General features: G+C 36.8%; 1 protein-coding gene across 1 annotated transcript in view; it reads right to left on the bottom strand.

Moving 5' to 3' along the window:
• Positions 1 to 1,071: 1,071 nt before the first annotated feature.
• Positions 1,072 to 25,894, bottom strand: part of LOC117326022 (pikachurin-like) — an 87,914-nt gene continuing 63,091 nt past the window's right edge. Inside the window, exons 4-14 of the mRNA XM_033882596.1 lie at positions 24,489 to 24,690; positions 14,333 to 14,477; positions 11,491 to 11,683; positions 9,715 to 9,840; positions 8,181 to 8,418; positions 7,166 to 7,394; positions 6,386 to 6,566; positions 5,727 to 5,805; positions 5,284 to 5,517; positions 4,758 to 4,861; positions 1,072 to 4,274 (exon numbers count right to left, since the gene is read on the bottom strand). Of these exons, the coding sequence (XP_033738487.1) occupies positions 4,117 to 4,274; positions 4,758 to 4,861; positions 5,284 to 5,517; positions 5,727 to 5,805; positions 6,386 to 6,566; positions 7,166 to 7,394; positions 8,181 to 8,418; positions 9,715 to 9,840; positions 11,491 to 11,683; positions 14,333 to 14,477; positions 24,489 to 24,690 (1,889 nt within the window). The 3' untranslated portion in view covers positions 1,072 to 4,116. The remainder of the gene's footprint in view (positions 4,275 to 4,757; positions 4,862 to 5,283; positions 5,518 to 5,726; positions 5,806 to 6,385; positions 6,567 to 7,165; positions 7,395 to 8,180; positions 8,419 to 9,714; positions 9,841 to 11,490; positions 11,684 to 14,332; positions 14,478 to 24,488; positions 24,691 to 25,894) is intronic.

Below are 25,894 nucleotides of genomic sequence, written 5' to 3'. Positions count from 1 at the left end.
TTTACAATACTTATTCAACCCTTTCAGCTGACCCATTTTTACAATACTTATTCAACCCTTTCAACTGACCTATTTTTACAATACTTATTCAACCCTTTCAGCTGACCCATTTTTACAATACTTATTCAACCCTTTCAACTGACCTATTTTTACAATACTTATTCAACCCTTTCAACTGACCTATTTTTACAATACTTATTCAACCCTTTCAACTGACCTATTTTTACAATACTTATTCAACCCTTTCAACTGACCTATTTTTACAATACTTATTCAACCCTTTCAGCTGACCCATTTTTACAATACTTATTCAACCCTTTCAACTGACCTATTTTTACAATACTTATTCAACCCTTTCAACTGACCTATTTTTACAATACTTATTCAACCCTTTCAACTGACCTATTTTTACAATACTTATTCAACCCTTTCAACTGGCCTATTTTTACAATACTTATTCAACCCTTTTAACTGACCTATTTTTACAATACTTATTCAACCCTTTTAACTGACCTATTTTTACAATACTTATTCAACCCTTTCAACTGACCTATTTTTACAATTACTTATTCAACCCTTTCAGCTGACCCATTTTTACAATACTTATTCAACCCTTTCAACTGACCTATTTTTACAATACTTATTCAACCCTTTCAGCTGACCTATTTTTACAATACTTATTCAACCCTTTCAGCTGACCCATTTTTACAATACTTATTCAACCCTTTCAACTGACCTATTTTTACAATGCTTATTCAACCCTTTCAGCTGACCTATTTTTACAATACTTATTCAACCCTTTCAGCTGACCCATTTTTACAATGCTTATTCAACCCTTTCAACTGACCTATTTTTACAATACTTATTCAACCCTTTCAACTGACCTATTTTTACAATACTTATTCAACCCTTTCAACTGACCTATTTTTACAATACTTATTCAACCCTTTCAACTGACCTATTTTTACAATACTTATTCAACCCTTTCAACAGCAAAATGTTGTTTCTGACGACTCCTGTTTAACAACATCCAGTATCTCTCAATTGTAAGAAAAGAACACAAATAACACGTTTTACAAGATTTTAACATGATTTTTATTTGAAGAATTTATTTGTTTCAGTAAAATGATGAATGAATACAGTCAGTATAGTCAATGAATAAAGAAAGACAATAAGTATACTAAACACAACAATGAAAGTATATAAAACAAACACTAATTAGCATACAAATCGGAAAACTTAACAGTCTGATATAGCAAAACGACCTGATTCAGGAATGTGGTGATCTTACAATATGTATCTTTAGCTAAATTGATGCTGGACGTCACTAAAATTAAACAATACAATGTCACGGTCTCCATACCTGTATATATTATGGGTATAATTTGAAAAGCAGCAGGTAACACAGTAAAATATTTGCACAATAAAATTTTGTAGACATTTTAACACAACATTAATATACAAGAAAACGAAACAATACTGAGACATACAGGTCAATCAAGTGTTTATCACATAGTAAAAAAGCTTATAAAATGTTAGCACAACCGCAACATATTGGAATGTACACAGCCCCGATATACAATTCAAACTCTTTATCTGGGCAATTTCTTGATTCTAGGACAATGACTTTGATAAAAAATCTCAGAAATTACAATGTTACTGAAGTTCTGGACTATAGGCATATCTGTACAGTTTTTGATTTTAAGACAATGACGAATAAAATCATCTCTAAGAAATATTAATCTTACTTCTGAATAATTCACGATTTTGGGACAAAGTATGCAATAAAAATAGAAGTGCTATTGATTCCAATGTTCTTGGTTATTGTATCTAGATATATCCATCCATTCTAATTGTTATTGTTGTATATCCATTGTAATTGTTATTGTTGTAGATCATGAAAGCCAAACTTAATTATCAGGATAACTGGAGGTTTAACTTCCGGGTGACAATAGACATCCAGACATCAACATTAATATTTCATAGCAAATTATGCAGGAAAGAATAAATTGCACAACCGGATTGTTTCCTCCCCCAAAGAAACCTGTAGTGGTATTATTTATTTACATCTAGCCAATTAACTATCCTACTGTTTTAATACCCTAAAGTACACAGTTAATGATTTCTATGTCCAATCCCTAAACTAAACTGTAGTAATGTCTTCTGTCATACAAATCACATAAGAAATGAACCATGATCAAATTATGAAAATTTTAAAATTTTCTTTGTTTTTCAAAAGAATTCTATATTTCAGATTGTCTCAAAATAGCAAAGCATGCAAAAAATTTTACGAAGAAATATTCCTTTTGTCACGATTACAAAAACAGACACTAATTCATTTCCACAATTTCATTTATGAGATGGAAAGTTGCGGATATGAAGGACTGGTAACTAAACATCTCTCCTGTGTTTATAGATGTCCTACAGTGAGGCTACACTGTGTGTGTTAGCATGTCATCAGCAGATCGTCCACAAGTGACAAAATGGCAGCTCCTGAGCAAAGTCAAATCCTAAAATCTAGAGCAGGAATGCATTTTTTGAGATCGGGAATGTAAAATTACATTGAACACAACCAAGACATCTTCAATTCCAGTCCTTACTATCAAATCCCATATTACAACAAAATTTGACAAAAAAATATGAGTTGGTTGTTTTTTATCCAAGCATGAAAGTGATTATGATTAAGTTAATATGTACAGTCAATCAGGGTGATGAATAAGCTTGAATTAAATACATTGTACCTTTACCTACAACAGAAACTGTAACAACAAGACTGTGTGATAATCCTGCTAGACAATGTACCCTGGGTAATGTCACAATAACAACACACACACCGTAATGTAAATGCCCTTGTCATTGTAAAATGAATTATATATATATGTATGTCTATATTTTGTGAAACAAAATATTTCTCGCGATACTGTGTAGGCTTGATTGTAGTTTGACTGTAGCCTAATGTCATTAACAAAACTACCCTCTATTGGCACGTCTTGTTACCTCTCCACCTGTAGTTGCTATGGTTTTCTTTCCTACTGAATTTTTCCTCATTAAAATGGCTACCTCCTCATTACAGCAATATTTGTATCACTAATAGACTATTTTTGATGAATGGCACACACAGATGAGCTTTTGTACAGATGATAATGATTTCCTGGACTTCCTGTAGTTTAATAACACTGACGTCATCTTTCCTTTAGCTCTAATACACATAATGATAAAATACACTTCCCCATTACTCCAGTGTCATTAAAGTACCAGAGATTGATAGGCAGGGTCTAGTGTACTAATGCCTATCATGTAAAAAAAAACTTTCCTAAATGTTCTTTGGAACTCCCATTTTTACTACACTTGCTATAACCCCATATCTGTTTAAGAATACCAAGTAAAGAAATGCTAGTCAAATATAAAATAATGAGATGTTACTCCAACGAGCTAGTCAAATACCAAATAATGGGAGATAACTCCAACGAGCTAGTCAAATACCAAATAATGGGAGATAACTCCAACGAGCTAGTCAAATACCAAATAATGGGACATAACTCCAACGAGCTAGTCAAATACCAAATAATGGGAGGTAACTCCTACAACTGTGTCCCCCGGACACTAACCGTGACAGAAACAAACTTATTGAGACAAACACATAATAAAAACTGTACTAGATATGGGAAAATGTTTGACAATAACCCTAAAATAACACCAGAAGATTTTCCTGTCTGCAGTCCCATGACAAAATATATTTTTGTACTTTCTACATTTTTAACCATCCTAACTTCTTTTTGACCTAACTTGTTTTCTGACTTGATTACTCGAAGATGTAAAGAAAACAAACCAATATGGTCAAATATAGAATCTGATACTTGCATTTAAGTGTACAGATATAACATATTCCAGCAAGTTGCTCTTCATTGTACCTACAGATCCAGCACTTTTAACACATTTTGTCCTAATGGTACCAACAGCACTACTACTTTGTCAGCAGGTTGATAGATTGGCTATGGATTATCCCTGTGTGATGGTACCCGATACAGGAAGTAAAGTCTTTATCACATAATACTGAAATCCAGTATGTCCAAAAGACTGATCACTCCGAGAGGATCATCACTCTGTAATACTCTATCATGATTCCGTCCGACAGGGCAGAATGTTTCTCCCGTTCTGTGCCTCCTCCACCAATCGTATGTCATAGTCTTCAGCCAGCATGAGGCTGGCAATACAGCCATCAAATCCCTGAGTGAACTTCCTCAGAGTGTTTTGGGAAACATTAGGCATTCCCCCTGAAATGAAAAAAAAATAAAAATCAAGTAAAAACCCTATATTCTGGTCTTAGAGTAATAATGATCTAAGTAAAAACCCTATATTCTGGAGTAAAAACCCTTTATTCTGGTCTAAGAGTAATAATGATCTAAGCAAGTACTCTTGATGAGGAAGCAGTGTATGAAGTTTAAAATTAATAGTTTCACTTGCTCAAGCTGTATAAATGCCATCTCCCAATCTATCTTTATATTGTTGCTGTGACTAATCCCCCCTATCAATACAGAACATTTTGTTGTTCTGAGTTATCCCCCTTCTGATACACAACGTTTTGATGAGAGTTATCCCCCCCTTACCGATATACAACATTTTGCTGAGAGTTATCCCCTCTTACCGATATACAACATTTTGTTGTGAGATATCTCCTTACCAATATACAACATTTTGATGCAAGTTATCTCCCCTTACTGATAAACAAAATTTTGATGTGAGTTATCTTCCCTTACCGACATACAACATTTTGTTGGTATTAAGCATTGTGTAACTGCCTGGTGAGCTTCCTTCTACAATTTCTGTCTCATCCACCTCAAGGAATCCATCTTGTTTGTCTCTGAAAGAAGGCATGAATTTTTACTTAGTTAATTTCAAAATTAGACAATTAACAAAATACATTTCATTATGTACTTTCATTGGCTGACAGATTATAAATGTTTTGATAATTTTATCTAATATATTGTTTGACTTACCTGTATAGAACCATTTTCACTATGTTCATGTGTGAGACAGATATGCGCATCTAGGACATTATCTCGAATGCTTTATCTAAGTGTAACCATTTTAGTTTTGAAATATTTTAATAAACTTTTTTTGAAATGCATTCAACCAAAGCCATATTTCATGGAAATCTAAATCAATAACGAGATAAGCCGCAATTCAATTATGCCATGTTCTCTTGAAACTTTAATTTAAAGATATTGAAGGATCTAAAGACTAAAACCTTCGTCATGGTTAAAGTCCCTGCCAATCCATTACCTTTGTGCCCTGACAGTATGCCATTCCCCATCGTACAGTCGCGTGTCATTATAGGAGATGACGGCCTCTCCACTGCCGAGGTTGTAGCGGAACTGTAGGGCGCCATTGACAAATCCAAGGGCAAGGTAATCACTATTGGAAGTGATGGGCTGGTCCCGGCCACTCCATAGAATGAGACCATTAGCTCTCTCTGGCTTCATGGTAAGCTGGATGTCGATCTTGGATCCAGTCACCCTGTAATTCAAAAGTCTCCCCTGTAAACACTACCTTAGAAACATTCATCATAAAACAAATACCTCTGAGCATGCACTTTATCATAAATCCACTCTCTCTTTTAAGACTAACATCTTCAATGAACACAATGTCAATGATCCAACTTTTACATTAAATCAGAGCTTGATGAAATTTTGTTCATTCACATACAATCCCACAGATATACTAACCGTTTGTTGATACTCCGACCAGTGTACAACAGAAAGCTGTGTCCATTATATCTAGGCACATATACATTCTTCTCAATCTCTGGATACAAAATATAGAGTCTCATTGTAACATTTAAAACACTGATTACTGCATCAACAGGTTAACTCAACATAGGCAAATATTATAGATAAATGTGTAACGGGAGAGGAGCTAGACAATGTAGTGGCCGGACCGGGGTTCAAACCCGGGACCTCCAGACACTAGCCGGATGAGCTACCTGGTCACCGATGATCGACCCAGTCCAGTCCCGCTACAAATGTATTTCCTCAACAAAAATGATCAGATATCAAAATTAACTCATATCTATCCACTAATAAGCTCCTGTCTACAAATAAACTCCCTTCTTCAATTTTGCAGATACATAAATTTTGAAATACATTTCGATCAACTTCTCAAAACCGAACCCTCTGTAAACCGAACAAATATCCATGTCCCGTGCATGTTCGGTTTATAGAGGTTCCACTGTAATAAGGTAATATTGGTTCACAAATAAGCTCTCCCCAAACTTAAATGCTGAAACTTTTACACTAGGGGAGGTGGGCTATTTGAGGATAAATCAGGTATTTTATGCTTGATGTATTGTTACTCCACTAGAAGTCTTTAAATAGCCAGGACATACCATCCTCACAGTTGGTGTTACCGTAGCCGAGAGGACAGAAGCATTGGTACACATCCCGGTCAGGCACACACTCGCCGCCATTCATGCACGGCTCACCAAGACAGGGATGCTCACAGCCCTCAATGTTAACTCCATGTGACGCATCCTCCAGTAACTGGAGAGGCTGTTCATTAATGATAACCTGACAGAAATCATAAAACAAGCTCAGCACAGTGTATATAACATGTCATTACCTGATGGAAATCACAAGACAAGCTCAGCATAGGCCAGATATATCTGTGTCAAGTTTTATATGATTTAGAGCTTATGATATGTTGTTATCAAATCTTTACCTTGATCCAAATTGACCCTAAAATGGACCATCATTCCTACATGTCAGGACATGGAGAATGTGGTAAATCAAGCAATGATTATTAAAACCTGTCAGAAGCTATGGCCACAACTTGAATAATACACACACTTGATAACTGTAGAACCTATTACATTATCTTTATCATGTATTTGTTTTTTCATGTGTTTGTTTTGGTAAAGATGCTCAAAATAATTTTCAATGGGCCATTGTGAAAAAAACCACAACAAGGACCTGGATTTTTTTCTTTTGCATTTTGTTTATGCAATAACAGAATTCTCTTTGAATAAAACTTTTTTCAGATAAAAAGTATGATACAAAGTTTTGTTTGACTTCTAAGGGGTGTACATCTTCCATGGGACCAAGTTTACTGTTTAATGCATGTCAGAGCTTGTATCCAGCTAGTAGTTAATGATGGATATCCAGTCTACCTTTTGTATACAGCCCTGGAAGGATGTGGTAAGATTGGCCAGTCGAGAGGTGTGGTCATAGTTACTGTGGCCACCAATATATAGATCCTGTAATAGCGTGAGCTGAGTGAAGGCTCCTTGAGATACACCTTCCACACGGGGTTGCTCATCCACCTCCATTACACCCCGCAGACCGGTACGTGATACACGTACCCAATGCCACTGTCCAAGGCTCAACTCCTCCACACTCCTGGAATAGGTCAGAGGTCAGATGTCAAGGTCATGCACCAGGAATAATAAAACATGGGAAACAAATATAGATCAACACAACTATCTAAAACAAAATAAGAAGTTAAGAATAAATCTGATTTCAACAATTAAGTTTAAGACATATTGAAGAAATCAGGTACAATTTCTGGAATTTTATCAAGGAAGATTTAACAGAAATCTTTACATGATAGTGTTTCTTTAAAATGTCAGATATAACTCGATCCTTGTTTGTATGCTAACATCAAATGCCTTTGAGCTGTTTGTCAATGCATACAAAACAGAAATCTTGACAGTCCAGCAGATTTTAATACAGGCTTTGAAAGTCTTTGTCAAGGCTCATCTGAAAGTGACATAAAATCAGCACATCTGTCCTATTTCATAAATAATAAATTTTCCATTGTTTGTATGCAGAAGCTTTCTGATTGGTTGAAGTTTTCTTTTCATACCTCTATGAAAAAAACGTAAATGGCACGAAAAGCATGACATCACAATACGACCATTGACGTTTCGTATTGATTTGCTCAAAAGAATCCCTTATTAATTAAAATTGTACATGTTTCAAATTCAAAATATAGTTTCAATAATTAATCATATAAGCATTTAATGTCAATATTTTTAACTGTTGCATTAGGGGTTATGCCAAATAAAAAATAGATCCATACAGTTTGCAAAAAAATTTTTTTTCCCATACCTCTATGAAACTAAAAAACATTGACATCAACGTTTAAACAAACAAATCTGGTCCAATTATTAATTGCGATCATACCTGATGACGCCTGGCCCTGTGCCAAGGTCGAAGCAGAACTCCAAGTGACCTTCCTTCATGGCCAGTGACAGGAAATCACCTTTCCTGTCCAGTGTGAACCCATTGTACAGTAGGGTGCCCTCACGACTGGTTGGTTTGAAGACAATCTCTATTTGTGTGTAGGATAATGTGGAGCGACCAAGTCCATTATGTTGTAGGTAAGAATGACCTCCAAACTCTGGGATGCGTACATTGATTTCTGAAACAATAGAAAAATAATTACATCACACTGTGTTCATTGATTTCTAAAACAATAGAGAAATAGTTCATGAGTTCAGGGAGAGCAGCTCACCAGATTCATACCTCCCCTCAGATTATTAATATACACTAAGGCTATTTGTTGGCATTTTTAGAAGTCCGAACTCTCAGACCTGAAAAAAATATCAATATACTGTAAATACACCTGACAGCAATTGCAAGTGATCACCAAGTAAACTTGACCTTAAATGATGGCCAAAAATATTATCAGATGGAGAATTTGATGTTGCTATACTCAATGGTGTTGATGGAAATATAATGTTTTAAGGTGTTCAGGAGATGTTTTGTGCACAAGCTTTCTTACTTCAAAGGTGAATATGTGTGACCTTGAACTCCAGAATCTAACCAGGTGGGAAACTCCATGTTACCAGACTATGATGCAATTATAATTGAAGTACACAACTTCTACATAGTGCACAACTTGAACTTTTTATTGAGGTTATCTCCCTTTTGTTCTTCCAAGTAAATTGGTTACAAGTAAGAGTTATACCCCAGTACCCCCATCCTGTTTAATTATTAAAATATACCAAAATGAAAGTTATCTCTCCATGTTCCCAGCTACATGTATCTTTCCACGGTCCCAGAAATTTGGTTGTGACATTTAATTTAATACATACTGTATTTGGAATTCTCTCCCCCTGTTCCCACAGATTTGGTAGTGATAGAAGCTATCTTCCTCTTTAATACATACTGCCTTTTGAGTTCTCTCCCCCTGTTCCTACATATTTGGTTGTGATAGAGAACTTACCAGCCTTCTTTAATACATACTGCAATGGGAGTTATCTCCCCCTGTTCCCACAGATTTGGGAGGGATAGGATTTTGGTTTGGTTTGTTTTTGTTTAACGTTCTATTAACAGCCAGGGTCATTTAAGGACGTGCCAGGTTTTGGAGGTGAAGGAAAGCCGGAGTACCCGGAGAAAAACCACCGGCCTACGGTCAGTACCTGGCAACTGCCCCACGTAGGTTTCGAACTCGCAACCCAGTGGTGAAGAGCTAGTGTTAAAGTGTCGGTACATCTTAACCACTCGGCCACCACGGCCCCTGGGAGGGATAGGAGTTACAGTATCTGTCTTGTTTAATACACAATAAATTTGGAGTAATCTCCCCCTGTTCCCACATATTTGGTTGGGATAGGAGTTATCTGTCTTCCTTAATACATAATGAATTGGGAGTTATCTCCCCCTGTTCCCACAGATTTGGTTGGGATAGGAGTTATCTGCCTTCTTTAATACATACCGTATTGACAGTTCTCTCCTCCGGTTCCGAGAGGACACATACAGATATGTTGATCAGCTGACTTGGCTACACAGGTACCTCCCCTAGCACACTGAACCTGGTTACAGATCCCCTCACTGCATTCACCTGAAGAGAAACAAGTTTTACATACAGTTTCTGTTTAGAACACCAATGTCTGTATCTGCCTTCCCTTTGACTATCTCATACCATAGTCAGGGTTTAAATCAATTACATACAAGCTTGTAAGAAAATTGTCAATTAGATGTTTTAAAATAAAGCACTGCCATCAAATAATCAACCTTAATTTGCTATCATCCACTACCCTGAATTTGCTATCCTCCACTACCCTGAATTTGCTATCCTCCACTACCCTGAATTTGCTATCTTCCATTACCCTGAATTTGCTATCCTCCATTAATCTGAATTTGCTATCTTCCATTAATCTGAATTTGCTATCTTCCATTACCCTGAATTTTTTATCCTCCATTCTCCTGAATTTGCTATCCTCCATTACCCTGAATTTGCTACCCTCCCTAACCCTGCATTTGCTATCCTCCATTACCCTGAATTTGCTATCTTCCATTACCCTGAATTTGCTATCCTCCATAACCTTGAATTTGCTATCCTCCATTACCTTGAATTTGCAATCCTCCATTACCCTGAATTTGCTATCCTCCATTACCTTGAATTTGCTATCCTCCATTACCTTGAATTTTCTATCCTCCATTACCTTGAATTTGCTATCCTCCATTACCCTGAATTTGCTATCCTCCACTACCCTGAATTTGCTATCCTCCATAACCTTGAATTTGCTATCCTCCATTACCTTGAATTTGCTATCCTCAATTACCTTGAATTTGCTATCCTCCACTACCCTGAATTTGCTATCCTCCATTCTCCTGAATTTGCTATCCTCCATTACCCTGAATTTGCTACCCTCCCTAACCCTGCATTTGCTATCCTCCATTACCCTGAATTTGCTATCTTCCATTACCCTGAATTTGCTATCCTCCATAACCTTGAATTTGCTATCCTCCATTACCTTGAATTTGCAATCCTCCATTACCCTGAATTTGCTATCCTCCATAACCTTGAATTTGCTATCCTCCATTACCTTGAATTTGCTATCCTCCATTACCCTGAATTTGCTATCCTCCACTACCCTGAATTTGCTATCCTCCATAACCTTGAATTTGCTATCCTCCATTACCTTGAATTTGCTATCCTCAATTACCTTGAATTTGCTATCCTCCACTACCCTGAATTTGCTATCCTCCATTACCCTGAATTTGCAATCCTCCATTATCCTGAATTTGCTATCTACCACTACCCTGAATTAGCTATCATTCACTACCCTGAATTTGCTATCCTCCATTACCCTCCACTACCCTGAATTTGCTATCCTCCATTACCCTGAATTTGCTATCCTCCACTACCCTGAATTTGCAATCCTCCATTATCCTGAATTTGCTATCTACCACTACCCTGAATTTGCTATCCTCCATTACCCTGAATTTGCTATCTACCACTACCCTGAATAAGCTATCCTCCACTACCCTGAATTAGCTATCATTCAATACCCTGAATTTGCTTTCCTCCATCACCCTGAATCTGCTATTTTCCATTTCATTGAATTTGCTCTCATCCATTACCCTGGATTTGCTATCCTCCATAACCATGAATTTGCTATCTTTCATTAATATTAATTTGATATTCTCTATATAGCTTATTAACTACATTAAAGAATTCACAGATTAAATAGAGTAAGGTACCTACCAACATTAAGACCATACATTGTGTCACCAACCAACTCCTGTTTTCTCAGGTCGTATCGGTACTCATTGATGATGATCTCCTGGACACAGCCTACGAAAGGTTTTGTAATTCCAATGCGTGATGACATGGCAGTCATGTTCCTGTAACCGCCAACATACACAGGCAGCCTCAGTGTGATCCGTGAGTAAGCACCCTGAAGAAACAACACATATTATTCAGACTCATCAGCAAAACAAAACCATATTAACAGTAATTGCTTAAAAATTTCAACAATGAACTCTGTCTGACAGAACGTCATTGATGTCTTGAGACCTTACATGAAAGAACATGAGTGAAAATGTAACCTTTATTCATTTTACATCAATTGTGAAGCAAGTTTATACCAACTTATATCAATCATGCTTGTTTGCCTGGATGTAAGTATGCAAAGGGTAATTACTATGGGGGGGGGGGGCCTGAGTAACTGGGGAAAACCCATGTGGTTAGGTAGGTGATTCCCATACCTTTTCACCTCCAATCAGGGAATTGAACCCTGGCCGCCTCGGTGAAAGGCAAGTGTATTGACAATGAGCCATCCTACAACCCTACATGAGTGACTTTTGTATCATTGATAGATTAATTCATTACTGAAGATATATCAGCATTTGAATGATTTCAAAATATTCCATCTTATCATAATTCAGAGTTATCTGCTCTTGTGAGCAAGTATTGTTTGTTATGTCATTTTGTTTATAAAGGTAACGCCATAAATTTGTATGAAATAAAAGAAAATCTATTGTTGATTCAACATCTAAAATCAATACCATCAAGGTTTGATTTTTTAAAGTTAATGTTTTTACAATTTTACAAACATTTGAACCAATTCAAAAAGGTTGTATTTTTCATAAAAACTATCTAACGTTGATCATAACATTATATATAAATTATATTTCGACGTACATTTTTTTGTGATTTCATCCTATCCTAAGCCATCTCGATGTAGGAACCTTATTATAGTAGCAATTGTTTGGAAAAATATCTTAATATTTGAAGATATTTCAATGATGTGTAGAATTTCAGCTGTACAGAACCTGAAGAACTGATAAAAAATCTTTTAGCAATTCGGATAAATTTTGTAAGGGTACGTACGTAAGATGTTTTAGCAGCAACCATGGTATGCCAGAACCTGCTTATTTAGTGTACACTTGATTCAGCTCTACAGTCAGTGAAGGTAATTTGCATTGGAAATATCCCAGACATCAAAACAGCACAAATGTAAAACTCAATATTTGGATTGAAGCGTGCCAAGATTCCACTTGAATTTAGGTTTATGCATTTTGAGTTCTGCATTTTAAAAGCAGCAGACTAAAAGCACATTTTCCTGCTTCCAGTAACTTATTAACTGATTCGTAAACAGTATGTAGAGTACATTAGTGCATCCATTTCCTGTAGCTAAATGTCAGTCCCTTTTTTTAATTCTCAGTTAATCTCAGTGTATGTTGGAATCAAAGTAAGCGATATATATATATATTCCTTCCCAAGCAGTAAATGATACAAAGGGCCATGCATATAAACCACTGGGTCTAGTAAGGTATGTCTAGTCTAGTATGACTTGAACAAATAGTATGAATGTCATTCAAAGCCACTATCAATCAATACCAATCAAAGCCACTATCAATCAATACAAATCAAAGCCACTATCGATCAATACCAATCAAATCCACTATCAATCAATACAAATCAAAGCCACTATCGATCAATACCAATCAAATCCACTATCAATCAATACCAATCAAATCCACTATCAATCAATACCATTCAAAGCCACTATCAATCAATACCAATCAAATCCACTATCGATCAATACCAATCATTTTAAGCTACTATCAATCAATACCAATCAAAGCCACTATCAATCAATACCAATAGAAGCTGGCCACTATCAATCAATACCAATCAAAGCCACTATCAATCAATACCAATCAAAGCCACTATCGATCAATACCAATCAAAGCTGGCCACTATCAATCAATACCAATCAAAGCCACTATTGATCAGGACCAACCAAAGGCACTATAGATCAATACCAATCAAAGCTGGCCACTATCAATCAATACCAATCAAAGCCACTATCAATCAATACCAATCAAAGCCACTATCAATCAATACCAATCAAAGCCACTATCAATCAATACCAATCAAAGCCACTATCAATCAATACCAATCAAAGCCACTATCAATCAATACCTATCAAAGCTGGCCACTATCAGTCAATACCAATCAAAGCCACTATCAATCAATACCAATCAAATCCACTATCGACCAATACCAATCATTTTAAGCTACTATCGATCAATACCAATCAAAGCCACTATCGATCAATACCAATCAAAGCTGGCCACTATCAATCAATACCAATCAAAGCTGGCCACTATCAATCAATACAAATCAAACTGGCCACTATCAATCAATACCAATCAAAGCCACTTTTGATCAATACCAATCAAAGCTGGCCACTATCAGTCAATACCAATCAAAGCTGGCCACTATCAATCAATACAAATCAAACTGGCCACTATCAATCAATACCAATCAAAGCCACTATCGATCAATACCAATCAAAGCCACTATCAATCAATACCAATCAAACTGGCCACTATCAATCAATACCAATCAAAGCCAATATCGATCAATACCAATCAAAGCTGGCCACTTAAAATCGATCAATACCGTCTTTGTGACAACTTTACTTCCCTTGTGTGAAAGAAACGGTTTTATTTCCCGAGTTAGACCATAAAACATGTACTGTCTATTGAGGTCAGAACCACGAAGTCCTCTGGGTAAGGTATAATATTTTTGTTACCTTTGAGAAGCCGACAACCATTTCGCCATCGTTAAGTCGTAGAGACCCCTCGTTATCCACTCTTCGAGCATGTACTCTGTTCCAGTTGCCCATGGTAACTTGTACTTTACTTCTCAAAATGGCTGGACCTGTTCCGCAGTCATACCTACAACAATGTAATACTTGTCTGTCATCATACAATAAACACACCGCAGTCATACCTACAACAATGTAATACCTGTCTGTCATCATACAATAAACACACCGCAGTCATACCTACAACAATGTAATACTTATCTGTCATCATACAATAAACACACCGCAGTCATACCTACAACAATGTAATACTTGTCTGTCATCATACAGTAAACACACCGCAGTCATACCTACAACAATGTAATACTTGTCTGTCATCATACAATAAACACACTGCAGTCATACCTACAACAATGTAATACGTATCTGTCATCATACAATAAACACACCACAGTCATACCTACAACAATGTTAAATACTTATCTGTCATCATACAATAAACACACCGCAGTCATACCTACAACAATGTAATACTTATCTGTCATCATACAATAAACACACCGCAGTCATACCTACAACAATGTAATACTTATCTGTCATCATACAATAAACACACCGCAGTCATACCTACAACAATGTAATACTTGTCTGTCATCATACAATAAACACACTGCAGTCATACCTACAACAATGTAATACGTATCTGTCATCATACAATAAACACACGGCAGTCATACCTACAACAATGTAATACTTATCTGTCATCATAAAATAAACACACTGCAGTCATACCTACAACAATGTAATACTTATCTGTCATCATACAATAAACACACCGCAGTCATACCTACAACAATGTAATACTTGTCTGTCATCATACAATAAACACACCGCAGTCATACCTACAACAATGTAATACGTATCCGTCATCATACAATAAACACACCACAGTCATATATACCTACAACAATGTAATACTTGTCTGTCATCATACAATAAACACACCGCTCATACCTACAACAATGTAATACTTGTCTGTCATCATACAATAAACACACCGCAGTCATACCTACAACAATGTAATACTTGTCTGTCATCATACAATAAACACACTGCAGTCATACCTACAACAATGTAATACTTATCTGTCATAATACAATAAACACACTGCAGTCATACCTACAACAATGTAATACTTATATCTGTCATCATACAATAAACACACCGCAGTCATACCTACAACAATGTAATACTTGTCTGTCATCATACAATAAACACACCGCAGTCATACCTACAACAATATAATACTTGTCTGTCATCATACAATAAACACACCGCAGTCATACCTACAACAATGTAATACTTGTCTGTCATCATACAATAAACACACCGCTCATACCTACAACAATGTAATACTTGTCTGTCATCATACAATAAACACACCGCAGTCATACCTACAACAATGTAATACTTGTCTGTCATCATACAATAAACACACCGCAGTCATACCTACAACAATGTAATACTTGTCTGTCATCATACAATAAACACACCGCAGTCATACCTACAACAATGTAATACTTGTCTGTCATCATACAATAAACACACCGCTCATACCTACAACAATGTAATACTTGTCCGTTATCATACAATAAACACACCGTAGTCATACCTACAACAATGTAATACTTGTCTGTCATCATACAGTAAACACACCGCAGTCATACCTACAACAATGTAATACTTGTCTGTCATCATACATTAAACACACCGCAGTCATACCTACAACAATGTAATACTTATCTGTCATCATACAATAAACACATCGTAGTCATACCTACAACAATGTAATACTTGTCTGTCATCATACAATAAACACACCGCAGTCATACCTACAACAATGTAATACTTGTCTGTCATCATACAATAAACACACCGTAGTCATACCTACAACAATGTAATACTTGTCCGTCATCATACAATAAACGCACCGCAGTCATACCTACAACAATGTAATACTTGTCTGTCATCATACAGTAAACACACCGCAGTCATACCTACAACAATGTAATACTTGTCTGTCATCATACATTAAACACACCGCAGTCATACCTACAACAATGTAATACTTATCTGTCATCATACAATAAACACAAACATTAAACATCAACTTAACGGAACACGTCATCAGAACCAGTGGAATATTCTGAATTTAATGAAATGATTTAAAGTTAATTTCTAAACATGTATTTGTTATCGCAGTTATGTAAATTGTATCATGAAATATTTTACTATTACTATTACTGAAGATGAGAATTATATTGTGTCTGATCCTATTGTAGTATGAAAGTAGAAACTAAAGTATGAAATAATGTATCTTTAAAACAACCACTACAGAAGAATATGCAATTAACTAAGTTATGGAGCCATTTAATAAACTCCAAATGAGGTCTTTGGGAGGGGAAGGGGGAATAGAGGGAGATTATTTTTGGAAAAATGAAATGTTTAAGTATCTTAAATATTTTGAATGACTATTAATGAAAATGAAATATTTTGTGTCTGATCCTTTTTGCAGTATGACAAAGTGAATATATTTAAATCAACCGGTTTAAGTTCTCCAGTCAGTTAGAAAGGTTAGATGTTGAAAGAAAGGATTTGCCATGTACAGTTTGTTGAACAATGATCCTTTACCTGATCAGAAAGTAAAGCTAGAAACATGGCAAGAGTAGTAAACCATTTAGTCAATCAGGAGGGTCAAACATGGCTGGCGTTTACACAATAATCAATGACATTGGAGCAGATACAGCGATAACATCAGCATAAAACACGTGTTATTGAGCCCCTAGGTCTGATCAAGTATTCCTTGGGCCATCCTTAGCCAAGTCAACTTCACTTACTACAGACTGTAGTCTTTTCATATAAATAAATCAATTTGAAAACAGCTTATAGATAGCAAAAGCCTCACCAATTATAAATTCCCTTATGGGGGCACTATTCATCTGCAGTAGAAATTCTCCCTTGATGATTTTTGGTATTCTTCCACCCTAAATACCACAAACTTCCCCATAAGACTCTCTAGGGATGGAGGGTATATATAGTGGAGTCGAATCGCTCTTCACGCCCCAGTCCATCACCCATTCATATCATGACTAATTCGGACTGTGATGGACTAAATGGTCCACACTCTTTGATTGTGTGCATAGTAAAACCAAAATACCAGCACTTACAAATTTACATTATTTAGTAAATGTCATCAGTTTTGGTTTGGCAGTCTGAATGAGGCTGTAATGAGGAAGGTAGTGACAGGCCTGTTGCTCATCTGTGCCTCTTCAACCACAAACATGTTGACTATGGTGTCATCGAGGGAAGAGTTCTATATACAGAACTATTTGCAAATTGTCAACAAAATTTTACAAAAACTGCACCCAATTTTGCTCTAAAATCAGTGTCATTATGCCAATCAACAATCCCGATCCTTTAGTGATTGAAATCAAAACAGCAACACCAGCAATCATCCACTTTGTGGATTTAGTTGAGAATGAAACTGTCTAATGATTAAGCTGTTAGGCCGCTATGACAGGGACCGCATGTCTATCACCAGCCATCTGATTGGATGCTCAATGACAGCAAATTACGGCCTTATTTTCTTGTTTTTTTGGTTGAACACATTTGTAGGGCAACATTCAATAATGCCAAGCTGTGAATGTGAAATGTATCTGTACCATGTATGTGTTTTATTCTGCTCCATCACATGTAGATCCTGGCACTTTTACAACACATACTATCTCACCACCACACCTTGAACATCACATATACATGATCTAATATAGACAAATCGTTATCATACTGGCCATGTAAATAGACAAATTGTGATCATACTGGCCGTGTAAATAGACAAATTGTGATCATACTGACTGTGTAAATAGACAAATTGTGATCATACTGGCCATGTAGGTAGACAAATTGTGATCATACTGGCCATGTAGGTAGACAAATTGTGATCATACTGGCTGTGTAAATAGACAAATTGTGATCATACTGGCCATGTAGGTAGACAAATTGTGATCATACTGGCCATGTAGGTAGACAAATTGTGATCATACTGGCCATGTAGGTAGACAAATTGTGATCATACTGGCCATGTTAGTAGACAAATTGTGATCATACTGACTGTATGTAGACAAATTGTGATCATACTGGCTGTGTAAATAGACAAATTGTGATCATACTGGCCATGTAGGTAGACAAATTGTGATCATACTGGCCATGTAGGTAGACAAATTGTGATCATACTGGCCATGTAGGTAGACAAATTGTGATCATACTGGACATGTAAGTAGACAAATTGTGATCATACTGACTGTATGTAGACAAATTGTGATCATACTGGCTGTGTAAATAGACAAATTGTGATCATACTGGCTGTGTAAGTAGACAAATTGTGATCATACTGGCCATGTAGGTAGACAAATTGTGATCATACTGGCCATGTAGGTAGACAAATTGTGATCATACTGGCCATGTAGGTAGACAAATTGTGATCATACTGGCCATGTAGGTAGACAAATTGTGATCATACTGGCTGTGTAAGTAGACAAATTGTGATCATACTGGCCGTGTGAGTAGACAAATTGTGATCATACTGGCCCTGTAGGTAGACAAATTGTGATCATACCAGCCATATAAATAGACAAATGTGATCAAAGTGGCCGTGTAGGTAGACAAATTGTGATCATGCTGGCCGTGTAGGTAGACAAATTGTGATCATACTGGCCGTGTAAATAGACAAATTGTGATCATACTGGCTGTGTAAATAGACAAATTGTGATCATACTGGCTGTGTATGTAGACAAATTGTGATCATATACTGGCTGTGTAAATAGACAAATTCTGATCATACTGGCTGTGTATGTAGACAAATTCTGATCATACTGGCTGTGTAAATAGACAAATTGTGATCATACTGGCTGTGTAAATAGACAAATTGTGATCATACCAGCCATGTAAGTAGACAAATTGTGATCATACTGACTGTGTACGTAGACAAATTGTGATCATACTGGCCCTGTAGGTAGACAAATTGTGATCATACCAGCCATATAAATAGACAAATGTGATCAAAGTGGCCGTGTAGGTAGACAAATTGTGATCATGCTGGCCGTGTAGGTAGACAAATTGTGATCATACTGGCAGTGTAAATAGACAAATTGTGATCATACTGGCTGTGTAAATAGACAAATTGTGATCATACTGGCTGTGTATGTAGACAAATTGTGATCATACTGGCTGTGTAAATAGACAAATTCTGATCATACTGGCTGTGTATGTAGACAAATTCTGATCATACTGGCTGTGTAAATAGACAAATTCTGATCATACTGGCTGTGTAAATAGACAAATTGTGATCATACCAGCCATATAAATAGACAAATTGTGATCATACTGGCTGTGTAAATAGACAAATTGTGATCATACCAGCCATGTAAGTAGACAAATTGTGATCATACTGACTGTGTACGTAGACAAATTGTGATTATACTGGCCGTGTGAGTAGACAAATTGTTATCATACTGGCCATGTAGGTAGACAAATTGTGATCATACTGGCCGTGTAGGTAGACAAATTGTGATCATACTGATTGTTTGGGTAGACAAATTGTGATCATACTGGCTGTGTATGTAGACAAATTGTGATCATACTGGCCGTGTAAATAGACAAATTGTGATTATACTGGACATGTAGGTAGACAAATTGTGATCATACTGGCCGTGTAAGTAGACAAATTGTGATCATACTGGCTGTGTATGTAGACAAATTGTGATCATACTGGCCGTGTAGGTATAGACAAATTGTGATCATACTGGCCATGTAAGTAGACAAATTGTGATCATACTGGCTGTGTATGTAGACAAATTGTGATCATACTGGCCATGTAGGTAGACAAATTGTGATCATACTGGCCGTGTAGGTATAGACAAATTGTGATCATACTGGCCATGTAAGTAGACAAATTGTGATCATACTGGCCATGTAGGTATAGACAAATTGTGATCATACTGGCCATGTAAGTAGACAAATTGTGATCATACTGGCTGTGTATGTAGACAAATTGTGATCATACTGGCCATGTAGGTAGACAAATTGTGATCATACTGGCCATGTAGGTAGACAAATTGTGATCATACTGGCCATGTAGGTAGACAAATTGTGATCATACTGGACATGTAAGTAGACAAATTGTGATCATACTGACTGTATGTAGACAAATTGTGATCATACTGGCTGTGTAAATAGACAAATTGTGATCATACTGGCTGTGTAAGTAGACAAATTGTGATCATACTGGCTGTGTAAGTAGACAAATTGTGATCATATTTGCCGTGTAAATAGACAAATTGTGATCATACTGGCCGTGTAAGTAGACAAATTGTGATCATACTGGCCATGTAGGTAGACAAATTGTGATCATACTGGCTGTGTAAGTAGACAAATTGTGATCATACTGACCGTGTAGGTAGACAAATTGTGATCATACTGGCTGTGTAAGTAGACAAATTGTGATCATACTGGCTGTGTAAGTAGACAAATTGTGATCATACTGGCCATGTAGGTAGACAAATTGTGATCATACTGGCTGTGTAAGTAGACAAATTGTGATCATACTGACCGTGTAGGTAGACAAATTGTGATCATACTGGCTGTGTAAGTAGACAAATTGTGATCATACTGGCTGTGTAAGTAGACAAATTGTGATCATACTGGCTGTGTAAGTAGACAAATTGTGATCATACTGACCGTGTAGGTAGACAAATTGTGATCATACTGGCCATGTAAGTTACAGACAAATTGTGATCACACTGGCTGTGTAAGTAGACAAATTGTGATCATACTGACCGTGTAGGTAGACAAATTGTCATCATACTGGCTGTGTATGTAGACAAATTGTGATCATACCGGCTGTGTATGTAGACAAATTGTGATCATACTGGCCATGTAGGTTACAGACAAATTGTGATCATACTGGCCGTGTAAATAGACAAATTGTGATCATGCTGGCCGTGTAAATAGACAAATTGTGATCATACTGGCCGTGTAGGTAGACAAATTGTGATCATACTGGCCATGTAGGTAGACAAATTGTTATCATACTGGACATGTAGGTAGACAAATTGTGATCATACTGGCCATGTAGGTAGACAAATTGTGATCATACTGGCCATGTAGGTAGACAAATTGTTATCATACTGGCCATGTAAATAGACAAATTGTGATCATACTGACCGTGTATGTAAACAGATTGTGGTCATACTGACTGTGTATGTAGACAAATTGTGATCATGCTGGCTGTGTATGTAGACAAATTGTGATCATACTGACTGTATGTAGACAAATTGTGATCATACTGGCTGTGTAAATAGACAAATTGTGATCATACTGGCTGTGTAAGTAGACAAATTGTGATCATACTGACTGTATGTAGACAAATTGTGATCATACTGGCTGTGTAAATAGACAAATTGTGATCATACTGGCTGTGTAAGTAGACAAATTGTGATCATACTGGCCATGTAGGTAGACAAATTGTGATCATACTGGCCATGTAGGTAGACAAATTGTGATCATACTGGCCATGTAGGTAGACAAATTGTGATCATACTGGCCATGTAGGTAGACAAATTGTGATCATACTGGCCATGTAAGTAGACAAATTGTGATCATACTGGCCATGTAGGTAGACAAATTGTGATCATACTGGCTGTGTAAGTAGACAAATTGTGATCATACTGGCCGTGTGAGTAGACAAATTGTGATCATACTGGCCTTGTAGGTAGACAAATTGTGATCATACTGGCCGTGTAAGTAGACAAATTGTGATCATACTGGCTGTGTATGTAGACAAATTGTGATCATACTGGCCGTGTAGGTATAGACAAATTGTGATCATACTGGCCATGTAAGTAGACAAATTGTGATCATACTGGCTGTGTATGTAGACAAATTGTGATCATACTGGCCATGTAGGTAGACAAATTGTGATCATACTGGCCGTGTAGGTAGACAAATTGTGATCATACTGGCCATGTAGGTAGACAAATTGTGATCATACTGGCCATGTAGGTAGACAAATTGTGATCATACTGGACATGTAAGTAGACAAATTGTGATCATACTGACTGTATGTAGACAAATTGTGATCATACTGGCTGTGTAAATAGACAAATTGTGATCATACTGGCTGTGTAAGTAGACAAATTGTGATCATACTGGCTGTGTAAATAGACAAATTCTGATCATACTGGCTGTGTATGTAGACAAATTGTGATCATACTGGCTGTGTAAATAGACAAATTCTGATCATACTGGCTGTGTAAATAGACAAATTCTGATCATACCAGCCATATAAATAGACAAATTGTGATCATACTGGCTGTGTAAATAGACAAATTGTGATCATACCAGCCATGTAAGTAGACAAATTGTGATCATACTGACTGTGTACGTAGACAAATTGTGATTATACTGGCCGTGTGAGTAGACAAATTGTTATCATACTGGCCATGTAGGTAGACAAATTGTGATCATACTGGCCGTGTAGGTATAGACAAATTGTGATCATACTGGCCATGTAAGTAGACAAATTGTGATCATACTGGCCGTGTAGGTATAGACAAATTGTGATCATACTGGCCATGTAGGTATAGACAAATTGTGATCATACTGGCTGTGTATGTAGACAAATTGTGATCATACTGGCCATGTAGGTAGACAAATTGTGATCATACTGGCCGTGTAGGTAGACAAATTGTCAGTGTAGGTAGACAAATTGTGATCATACTGGCCATGTAGGTAGACAAATTGTGATCATACTGGCCATGTAGGTAGACAAATTATGATCACACTGGCCATGTAGGTAGACAAATTGTGATCACACTGGCCATGTAGGTAGTGTTGCCTTTCCACCATTAGAAGACAGGAGCATTTCACCAACCCATATCAATCAGAGTTCCTCAATAAATGCAGGACCTAGTACCTCACCACCACATGTGAGTACAAGCACCAACAAATGTGGTACTACCACTACATGAGGGTACTTAATACTTGACCAACACTTGTGGGTACTAACACTTCTTCACCGCATGTGGGAACTAGCACCTCGCCACCGCATGTGGGTACTTACACTACATCACTACATGTCAGTAAAAGTACTTCACCACCACATGTAGGTACTTACACCATATCACTACATTTGGGTGCAAGCACTTCAACATCACATGTGGGTATTAGCATCTCACCACCACATGTGGTACTTACATCACTATATGTGGGTACAATTACTATAACATCACATGCAGGTACTTAATACTTGACCATCACATGTGGGCACTAGCCCTTCTTCATCATATGTGGGAACTAGCACCTCACCACCACATACAAGTACAAGCACTTGATCATCACATGTTTGTACTAGAACTTCTTTACCGCATGTGGGAACTGATAATTCACCACTGCATGTGGGTACTTATACTTCACCACCACATGTGGATACTAATACTTCACCACCATAACATTAATACACAGAGACTGTATACTGACCCAAGCAAACATTAAGGATACTTTTTTTTGTTTTTGTTTTTTGTTTTTTGTGTTTGTTTATTGGTGGGTCAAGTAAATGTTTTCTCCTAAGGAGACTTTATTAAGTATACTTCATAAATATGATAACAATACCTAAGGACTGTAATTCTGTCTGTGACAGTAATGAATGTACCAATGTACCACAGACAGGCAAACTGGTTATGTCTATAATCAGTAACTCAGGCCCAGTGAGGACTGCATGATAACAGTTGTATAATTCAATCAATGTCGCTACTGTCTTCAGGTCCCCAGGTAGCGTCACACTAACAAATCTAATCACTGACCTGTTAGGTGACAAGAATAATTTGCTGCCCATTACAAAGACTATCCCCAGCCAGCTTATTGTCTCATAGCCGATGTATAGGTAATCTTGGGGCAATGGCACTGCTCTTGGTGAACTGTGGACATCTTCTGATATTCAAGAGCTCACAGGGAGAGAGTTCTACAGGTATAAAATATTAAATGATGCTGTTTCTGTAAAATAATCTAAAAAAAAAAAACTACAAACCTGAACTCCACGTATCCGTTGACGAGGGCGATGGAAAAGAAGTCTGACTTGGTGTTGGTATTCTCGGCTGTAAACAGCAGCAAACCGTTGTTAGCCTGAGGTTTGAAGTCTATCTGAATGTCGAACTCTTTGTAGCCAGTCTTCAGTACAGGTAGTGTCAGGTACCCATTCCCCAGGAACTTTGGAAACCGCACAACTATCTCTGAAACCCAAAATTAGGGATGTAGTACGTAACTCTTATTTATTTAAAGAAATTCGAACCTAGTGTTTTCGGAAGAAAATTAGAAAATGTCAGCATATTTGGACCCAAACTCCTATGCCAAGAACTTGGGTGTTTTGATACTATTTTATGATATTTTACGATATTAATTTGGGTTGGGATAGAAAGTATATTGTGCTCCATTCAGAAGGGGTCAATTAAATGACACCTTTGACCTTTTGACCTTGACCAATAAGCACCAGAATGTGATCAGATGTAGAACTTGATGTCATGATATTATGGTGTAAATAAGCAACCAATGAATTCATAATGAGATGGGAGGGGATAAAACAACGATTGGGTTAAGGACTATATGCCCCTGCCCCCAAAAAACAGGGGTATATTCAGTGTGCCTATGAAGAGGAGGCTATGCGATATATGTTATATAGAATGATATTTATTAAGACAATACAATTTTCATTACAGAGACTGGTTAAAATAGGACAGGAATCAATTTTGTTTAAAAGGAAAGAGAAAAGAAAACTATATGTTTTTGTTATAGAGACTGATAGAGCTATAGGACAGAGGTAACTGGACAATCAATTTGCATTGCACTAAATACATAGTGAGAAGGATCTGCATGTCTTGTGAACAGACCTTTGGAGACATTCTAGTTAGCTAGTGCAAAAAGGACAGCTTAAGTCTGGTGTAACCTGATGTGTATGGAGATGACGTGCTGAATTATATGTCACATCACACAAAAGTCCCTGTGTCAGCATCAGAAACATACGACCCCACATCATCTGCACTCTTGTTGCAGCACTGTCTGTGTTGAGCTGACAGCAGAGAGTCTTGGTTTACATGATGGAGATACAGATGCTGCAGACAGACTTAGCCTGGCTAATTGAAGTAACTGGTGTTGTAGTGCATCATCCTCGTTTAGTAGATAATTCAGAGGTTAAATGACGGTCGTGGGAAGCCCTGTGACCCCTACCTGAGTTTGCTAATTACAACCATTCCATTATACTGTTGAAACTTCACTTTTACACCGAAATAACTTGATGTTTTGCTGTGACAGATTGTAGCCAATTTGGTACGTAACACCCAAACAACCCAAACTTGACTAATCATTGCAGCTCCAAACCCAAGGTTTGCTTTCCTAACTCAAGTAAATTTTATTTAGAATAAAATTACGAGATACCTTATT

This window comes from Pecten maximus, chromosome 4, assembly GCF_902652985.1.
Source record: "Pecten maximus chromosome 4, xPecMax1.1, whole genome shotgun sequence".
NCBI lineage: Eukaryota > Metazoa > Mollusca > Bivalvia > Pectinida > Pectinidae > Pecten > Pecten maximus.
The sequence above is the reverse complement of the archived record's forward strand: the minus strand, read 5'-3'. Positions and strand labels throughout refer to the sequence as shown.